Source organism: Micropterus dolomieu, linkage group LG03 (genome assembly GCF_021292245.1).
Source record: "Micropterus dolomieu isolate WLL.071019.BEF.003 ecotype Adirondacks linkage group LG03, ASM2129224v1, whole genome shotgun sequence".
NCBI classification, from domain to species: Eukaryota; Metazoa; Chordata; class Actinopteri; order Centrarchiformes; family Centrarchidae; genus Micropterus; species Micropterus dolomieu.
Window position 1 is genome coordinate 14,663,646 of NC_060152.1, and position 9,111 is coordinate 14,672,756.

General features: G+C 37.9%; 2 protein-coding genes across 3 annotated transcripts in view; one reads left to right on the top strand and one right to left on the bottom strand.

Moving 5' to 3' along the window:
* Nucleotides 1–58: 58 nt before the first annotated feature.
* Nucleotides 59–3,657, bottom strand: LOC123967926 (complexin-3-like). 2 transcript variants are annotated; one of them, XM_046044295.1, is made up of 4 exons: nt 3,371–3,657; nt 2,460–2,547; nt 1,865–2,104; nt 59–105 (listed from the first exon to the last, which is right to left on the bottom strand). In XM_046044295.1, the coding sequence occupies exons 1-3, from the start codon at nt 3,604–3,606 to the stop codon at nt 1,880–1,882; spliced, it is 549 nt and encodes a 182-aa protein (XP_045900251.1). In that variant the 5' UTR covers nt 3,607–3,657; the 3' UTR covers nt 59–105; nt 1,865–1,879. The 2 variants fall into 2 exon arrangements, with proteins under 2 accessions (XP_045900251.1, XP_045900250.1); XM_046044294.1 differs by lacking the exon at nt 59–105 and having other exon boundaries at nt 196–2,104.
* The window catches only part of LOC123967927 (wiskott-Aldrich syndrome protein homolog 1-like), an 11,420-nt gene continuing 5,884 nt past the window's right edge, over nt 3,576–9,111 (top strand). The window contains exon 1 of the mRNA XM_046044296.1: nt 3,576–3,633. Within this exon, the coding sequence (XP_045900252.1) occupies nt 3,627–3,633 (7 nt within the window). The 5' untranslated portion in view covers nt 3,576–3,626. The remainder of the gene's footprint in view (nt 3,634–9,111) is intronic.

The window sequence follows — 9,111 nt, forward strand, 5'->3', positions numbered from 1 at the left end:
CATCAACCTCACATCCTTGAATGTCCGATGAACCGATAGCAGATGATGATTTATGGATGTTAAGATCAGAGTTCAAGAGAATCACAACAGAGCCCAAATGTTCGGCTGGTTTAAAAGATACACACATAAACACACACACACACACACACACACACACACACACCATGTAAAGGTCAAACAAAGAGTTAGTCCAGCTGGTCAAACATGTCTTTATTATAGGTTTTTGACACAGCTATCCAACAAAACAAAAAAAGACCATGACTGTCGACTACTCTATATTATTTTGTAGGGTTTCTGCTTCCTCTTGTATAAAAACCTTTGATTAGGCACCTTAAGACTATTTTCTCACCATTATCAACTCAATGACAATCAAGAAACTAATGGCTTAAAACTTGGCTCATATACATTACAGATACAATTTGGCTCATGTACACACAAATAACAACAAAAAAACATTTTCTCAGTTAATCAAATATACAAAATGAGTACACTGGATGTTATTTCATTACTTCTGTGAATGTGTGACAAAACGTCAACATGTCGCCCTGAGGTTCCTTACTTGTGTATATAGATCGCCCAACTGGATCTATATCATTTCGACTCTAAATGTCACATCTCTCTAAATTTAGAGAGATGAGATAGCCTTGTAAGAAGAAATTAGCTACAGTAGCTTCTATATTTTATTATGTATATTATAAACTAATGAGTAATTAGAATATAACTAAATGAGGATCTAAATGGGGAGCAAATGTGATGAACAGTTGACAGAAAATGTGAAAACCTAATTATGAATCTCATTAACAAAAGAGTATTACTGATTATTTAACTGATCATGTAATGATTTTATTGACCCCCAACACCTCTAAGAACAATAACAATGTTAACTTGAGTCATTGTTTTATTAATCAATATCATTATTGTATCAGTTAAAACAAAATATAACATCACTTGTGAGTTAGCTTTCACTGACTGGTGTATGTATACATTTAATTCATTACATTTACAGGTTTGATCACATTCTCAACCCACTTCAATTAATATTTGGTTCATTGTTTATATGAGATATTAAATTATCTGACAGTTAAACACTGCTATTGCTACAAAGAAGAAGAAAAAATAAGTACAAAAAGACAGTGTCAATAACATGGTTTCATTGTGTGTGACAGAGATGATTGGACTGAGTCTGATGTAAGATTTTAAGCAGTAGTTATGTATGAGGGTATTTGCCCTGCATTTCTTTTAACAACTAGCACAATCAGAAGGCGGTGTATAGTACTGATGGTCCCTGTGATGACATAGAGGAGAGAGGGATGATATGAGCCTGTGGGGAAGTTGAGCCACCCCTTGTTTCTCAGTACCCATAACTAAAATTGGTCATGTGACGACACATTTTTGAAAAGTCATCCATTTTACTCACTCTGTGATGGAGAGAGGCCCATGAAATAAGTGATAGATTTTTATGTTCAAGGAGTCATGATTATTGTGTAATTCTACATTGCATTATTATATTTTATCACCAAAATAAAACCATCACTCCATGCATTTATATATATACATAATGGGAAGTCAATACATGAACTGGCATTTGAGTTGGGCACGTCAAAATTACACTGATGTCCCTGACCCCCATGTGGCATACCTTATCCTCTCCCTAGGCTCTACTTACCCCTCACTGGGGTCAAGTTGAGCCAAGAGGGGCACTTTCTTTTGGAAAGTCATATTTTGAAAACAGTGTATTTTAGTTACATAGTGATTATTCCCAGGGATGCACCACATCCTGATATATATTACATATTTTAGTTGGAGACATTACTGCCATGTGTTCACTTTAAAGACACCTCAAGTAAAAACTGGCTCAACTCACCCCGCTCTCCCCTGATCACATGACTTTACAAGAGGCCCAACTTTCTTGTGCAAGAGTGGACGTCTTGCTGTGTTTCCCCCCTGTGAGTGCTGCTGTGCCAAAACTGAGGCCTTGAAAGGCACTCAGCAGGTTGAAGCCATTGTCCTTGGTTTTGGTTTCAGGATGAACGATCTTCAACAGCTTGTGGGGGAGCGACACTTTCCCCCCAACAGACCTCAGGTGGTTTGTGTCCTTGGAGTTCTAACCGTGAAGGAAAATCAGAAGAAGAAAAAGGTTGAAATGCTGAACATGTGACAAAAAATAAGAACTGTGTATGTATTAAGCTCTTGTAGCATTATATTTTGTTTGGTGAAAATGGCATTACATTTTGCAGGACTGTTACAAGTTGCTATGTGCATAAGTTTAATCAGTTAAAAATCTGTTCAGAACAAAAAAACCAGACAATAAATACAAGATTCTGGTAAAAATCAGTAAGAAATGATGAATAACGTCTTAAATCAACAAATTTGGTGAAGCTTGGATGTTTTGCAGAAAATTCACAACAGCAGAAAATGGATGTTTCTTTTCTCATTCTATTACAAACATAAACACAGACCTCAGACAGCTGATATTTTCTCCTGAAGTGAGCTCTCATAGCAGCTCTCTCTGCATTCTTCTGAGCGTTCATTTCTTCCCGCAGCTTCCTGTGAACACAGCAGACAAAACACAAATACACCTGACATGAATATAGACAGGATTTAATTGAAGTATCAGCTGTGCCGCAGAACAGGTGAGTTAAATTAAATTATTTTTGCCTTCTCTAAATAAAGGTAAATGGAAACTGCTGCAGAAAACACCATTATAAAGGAATGTCACAATTATAAATGATGTGAATTCAAAGCACAGTTTCATTGCCATAAGTGTTTAACACTTTTATTTATACAGTTTGACAGTATTTCTTTCCCACATTAAAACTTTATTTCACACACAAAGAGAAGTCAGTTTACCCATTTTCACCTGGGAATTATGAGAATTGAAAAAGCACAAAGTGCAAATTTGAGACACTTGGGTATTACCATTTCATGCCACTCTACACTTCTACTCCACTACATTTCAGAGGGAAATAATGTACTTTTTATCAGTTTACATTTGCATACATTTATCTGACAGTTATAGTTGCACAGATTAAGATTTTACACACAAGGCACATCTTATAAATTATTGTAGAAGATTATGGAAATAGCTTCATCTTGACCAACTGCAACTGTAAAATGCTGCTTACACATTTATGCATCAGCAACACTAATCAAATAAAATAGTACAATACTCAAAGGACCATTTTTATGCATTGATGACTTTTACTTTTGTTACTTCAAGAACATTTAGCCTGTTATTTCATAATAATATTTTGCATAAATAACATTTTTAATACAGTAATTACTTTTACTTGTAAAGCAGGAATTATACATTGATTACTCTGAATACTTCCTCCACCACTGCAAGTTTCTACATTATGTGTCCACTTGCCTCTCCTTCTCCAGGTCTGCCTGGTATGATCGGATGATTGACGGATCTTTGGGGTGTGCAGCTCGGAGAGGAGGGGTCCTCCCCAACCTGTTGCATCCTCCGCTTCCTCTCCCACCTCTGCCCCTCCTGTCCCTGCGTCTGGCACACAACTTCCTCTCCTTCACCCCCGACACACAGCCGGTCAGCTTCCTAATGGGTGTCCTCAGCGATTTCTTTACTCTCACCACAGCCTCCATGATGCACCGGAGTGCTCAGGATGGGAGGTAACAACCAAAACCCTTACTTCTTTGATATATGATGTGTGAGTACAGAATGGTTTTCCCCTTCACTCATGTTGTGTTGCTCTGACACGAGGACACACAGTCTGACATTAACTCCGGTTCAGACACGCCAAGGACAAGGACAGTAGACAAGGCTCAGACACACAGACTTAATGACACTCTCGCTCTCACACACCTGCTTACAAAGATTACACACACAGATGAAGGGTCATGTACAGGGAAGGGAAGTAATAAAAGGGAAAGCACACAAGAACAAAAATAGACAAATGTCATACTCAACCATACTGAACAGGTTATTTTTCAGACCATTTGTCACTATTTATCTACACGCAACATTAACTTGGTTCAGGATGTTTTCCAGTCCACAGTTTTCTTACCTATGCAAGCAGCTACAGTTGCCCAAATGCTCACAGCATAAAATCCTGATAAAGCTCTGGCCAGATTGCCTCCATTGTAACCAGACAATCGTTTTAGAAAACAAAAAGAAACAACAGAAGACGCTCCACAAGAAGGAGAAAATTTAAGTTTGCTGGGCCAGGTTTCAGCCTTTGCTTCTTCTGCTTCCCTCTTTGCACCTCTCAAGTCTCCTATAAAGATTACCACTTAAAGGACTTAATGAGGGGAATCTCATTAGCACACGATGACTCACGTGTTTGTGATGAAGATTTAGAGCTGGCACTAGCTGATGTCATGTTGAGTGACACATGCATGCATTCACGGGCCTCTCATCAGTGTCATGCAACTCAGATTTAACTTCCAACACCTTTTCACTTTCTTACAAGAACATGATCACTGTTTGGCTCACTAGATATTCAGAGATGTGCGCAGATTTGGAAGGGGAAATAAAACAAAGAGACACCTGGATGGAGAGACTCTGGTCTACAACAGCAGAGTCTGAGTCATAGGGAGATAAGAGAAAAGTATTGATAGATGGACCAAAAAGCTGCCCAAACTGTTAAAGAGGAAGTGACAGAGTGAAGCCACCCCAATTAATTTCTCCAACAAAGTAAAAAATGTCAATGCTGAGGTTTGGTTAAAGATGCAGAGCATGTTATTTCATATTCTGTTGATGAAACAAATGCTAGAAGTGTACACAACAATCTCTTCAAGTGATAAAGGATGAGGGATGCAGCACAAAGAAAAGATATGAGATCACCTGATGTTGCAGAACAACTACTGAAGGCGTTGTGTTTAACAAGAAAACGTATTATCTTACAATGAAAACTTGAAAAAGACGTAAGAGGTAAGAAAACTTTCTGCTGCATGTTAAGCAAATTCAGTATCATTTGCATCAAGTAAATATACAATACTGCTAATTTCTTTAGTTTGGGAGACCGTGGGAGGAATCTTTTTTCCTCTTATTTATCCTCCTTTATTAATTCATTTTTTAAAAACTTTTAAAATGCTTTTTCATGCAATTTTATTCTACTAATCCACTGATTTCCTTATTTTCATTTATTGTTAACACATAACTACAGTTTGCAGATGATGTATGTGTGAGAACTTTACTTTAAGTCCCCCTATTGAGCATTTATAAGTACTAAAGAAACATTTATTAATTGTTGTTGTGAGCAGATATATGGATATTTGAAGTGTTTAACACTGTATAGTATTAGTTAACATTTATAACCGCTTCTTAATTTGACTATTTTGTCATTCATGATCTGTTTATATTCCGGCCTCTACACAGGGCTGCCTCCAGGAGGCGTTATAGACAATACATTAATAAATACTTATATCTACTCACAACTACATTATAGTGTGTTTTAAACCTTTCATTAGATCTTTATACTGTATACTACTGATAACTGCTAATTACGGGGGCTTTAAAGTAAAGTGTTACCCGTGTCTTTTCTCAGAATGTGCTCGAGCACTTCTCCTGATTTCCTTTTGTCATTTTCTATGTTTTAATGTCCTTCAATGACCCCATGGTGATTTTTTTCTCTACGGCCTACTCTAATGCCCTATTTGGCATTGACATCACATAGCCTACACGTCTCGTGAGCACACACTTACCCAACCCATGTAAAATCCCCCAATCCCGTTTCCCTCTTTGTGTTTGGTTTCCACCCTGCTGCACAGAGCACTTCAATTTCTAACAGGTGATGAGGCTTTAATCCTTTAACAAGATCACCAACAAAAGCCACACCTCTTCAAACTCATGTTCATGTAACAGATCTGGGATCAGTTTACTCTTCCAAGGTGCAGGCGTTTACAACTGAAGGTAGGGAGGTTGAGTTGGTCCTGTGTCAGCAGTCCTTTTCTACAAGCAGGTTCAGATCAGATACAGCAAGATGGGGGAAACAGAGGGAGAGTCTACATATGAAATTTGTTAAATATGTTAATATATGGTCCTACTCATTACATCATGCACAGTAACTAAACATAACTGCTATAAATTACTATTATACTCAAGCTGACTTTTGATAAGTATTGTACACTTTGTCAAATCCACTGTGTACTGTCGGGTTGTGTGGTTGAACCAGAGCCACTTAAAGGATTCTCAGGCGAATCAGCTTCCAACACGTGACAGGCGGTCGCTGACACCAACACATGAACACACACACACAATCGCACACATGTTCTCATGCATGAACTCACGAGAGGCATGACCTCAGCTCAAACAGTAAGACAGATATAAATTTAATATCAAAAATACTAAATATACATCTCATCATAACACATTAGCATGATGACCTAAATACATTAAAATCTGAAATAATTCCTTTGAATAATGCCAACATGACCATCAGGGGATTCACTTTTGTGCTATTTGAACATAACATCTTTGAATACATATTTATTTAAATGGCTCTCAATTAAAACATGTATGTTTGGGTTCATTTCTCCAGTCAGTGCTCTGGCTTAGATTTGACGCTGGTCCCTGGGCGCTGCAGTGGCTGCTCACTGCTCATAATTAGTGTGGGTTAAAATTCAGAGAACAGATTTGACATACATTGTACTTTGTATAATTGTAAATGTAAAAAAAAATGTATTTATCACTTTTTGGGGGGATTAAAAGGGAGTATGCCATATTAAAGTTCTGTATTGGAGTTCTGTATGTAGTTCTTAAAACACAACCACATGCCACAAAGCACGGGTTTCAGGTCTATGGTAGAGAACAGTACTTGAACTTGGAAAGACTAAAATAATGATTTATTAAGGAAAGTTTTGGCACAGACATGTCTTCCATGGCCTTTTTGTTCCAAGGCTGGAGCAGATGACAGCAGTGTGAGGGTGTCTCAACCTGTCAAACCACCTGTTTAAAGCCTACTTTTCTTTCTGAGTTGCGGCAGGAGCTGCACCCAGGCGTTCCTCTATTTGTTGTGAAAATTTTAATTAAACTGGAAAAAATATCGGTTTTCATTCAGGGTCCTAATGAACACGTCGTTTTAGTCCCAAAATTTAAACACATAAAATGTCAAGTATAATTGAAAATATATATATATTTTTAAATACTGTATACTTGAAATTATCCTGTTGTTTCTTATGAAATATGTGAAGACAAGTGACAGTATCATAACAGTTAAATATTGTTTTAAAAAGATACAAAAGTTCTGTATTGATAAACAACAAGTAAATGGGATCAAGTCTTTTAACATACACACAAAGAGATATTGACTTACTGTCCTTCATCGTGTTTCCATGCACACATTAAAAAGTCTTATTTTTAAGATCATTCCTTCTAATTAACAACCTAAAATTACTTTTAGCATTACAAGAAGATACATCATACATACATACTCTCACTAAATACACACATAAAATCCCACAAAAAACACACACCTCAGGAATAAGTTCTCATTCAGTCAAACACACATAATCAGTCTCTCTCAGCTCTGTCAAGGCTGAAGAAGAGGAAAACTGGCAAGCGCACTCACTCGCTCAGCCTTGTGACCGTGCTCTCTGTTGAGCTGCACTCCATCAATATGCCAGAGGACAGCTGGAGGTAAACGTGAGGTGTGTGTGTGTGTGACATAGGCCTACATGTAGACCGCACTCTGGGTGATGATCTGAAAGGCCTCAATCAAAACACAAGAAGAGAAGAACTGAATTTATCTAATGACTACAGAAGTCATTCCATACAAAATGTATTACCAAAAAACACACTCATTATGGTTATAAAGTGTCATAAAACTAGCATAAAAGTGAGCATAAAACTACAAATTTACTTTTTAAATGATCATATATAGGCTACCTTAGGATGGGCAGTGGGGCAGTGGTAAGCACTGTCGCCTCACAGCAAGAAGGTTGAGGGCTCGAACCCCGGTCGTCTCGGCCTTTCTGTGTGGAGTTTGCATGTTCTCCCCACGTCTGCGTGGGTTCTCTCCGGGTGCTCCGGCTTCCTCCCACCGTCCGAAGACATGTGGACTAGGTTGATTGGTGACCCTAAATTGTCCTTAGGTGACTGGTGGTTTGTGTATGTTTGGCCCTGCGATGGACTGGCGACCTGTCCAGGGTCTACCCCGCCTTTCGCCCGAGGTCAGCTGGGATTGGCTCCAGCCCCCCGCGACCCTGTATACAGGATAAGTGGTTGACGATGGATGGATGGATGGATGGTCACTTCAACAAGATAGAGACAAAAGCTTGTGCTGCAGTGGTGCAAATTTTCTTGCAAACCAATTTGCAATTGAGCTAATTAGCTACTACTTGCTAACACGTAGTGAATGAAGGACATTTGGGGCCCACGAGGATCTGCAAGCTTAGGATTTTGTATCTATATCCTCTAAATTTTAGAGATTAATTTTAACATTTTGAAGCAGACTTGATTCACTTGCATACAGAAAAGACAATATGCGGTGGTTTTACATGTTTATCCCAAAATACTTACAATCATGCTGCTTTTTGTAAATTAATTTATTGAGTGTTTCCACTCATTTATTTTGATACAAAAATCTATTAGCTGACTGTTTAAACTTACCTGAAAGAAATATTAGTTATGATTAGGGTTGGGTATTGTTTAAAATTTAACGATACCAGTACCAAAACCAGTTCCCTTAAAGTGATACCGATACCAATAAAGTACTTCATTGGATACCTTGCATAAAATGCCACCTGTTGAAGCCATAGTAGTTGATTGGTAGCCTATTATTATTTTTATTGTAGTTATGGAAAGCAAGGTTATCTAGTTTATTTTTTCGTGTTTCAAATAACTGTTAAATAAAAGTATTGAGAAATTGTATTAGATCGCTCCTCCTCCTAATTAGGTCATCCTCACTGGTAGTATTAGCCTATAAGGAAGAAAGACAACAGCGTGGGAGTTTTTTTCTATTTGAATGAGAGAGGAGTGAAATAGTTAAGTGGTGCAGGCACATAAGGAAAAAAAGGCGTGCTCTTCTCTTTCTTCTGGCGTGTTGTTTGCGTGTTTGGCTGCAAGCAAAACCATAAAGGTATCGAGTAGTGATACCCATCCGTAGTTATGATACACTCTCATTAGCACACGACAAATCTGCACTTTTA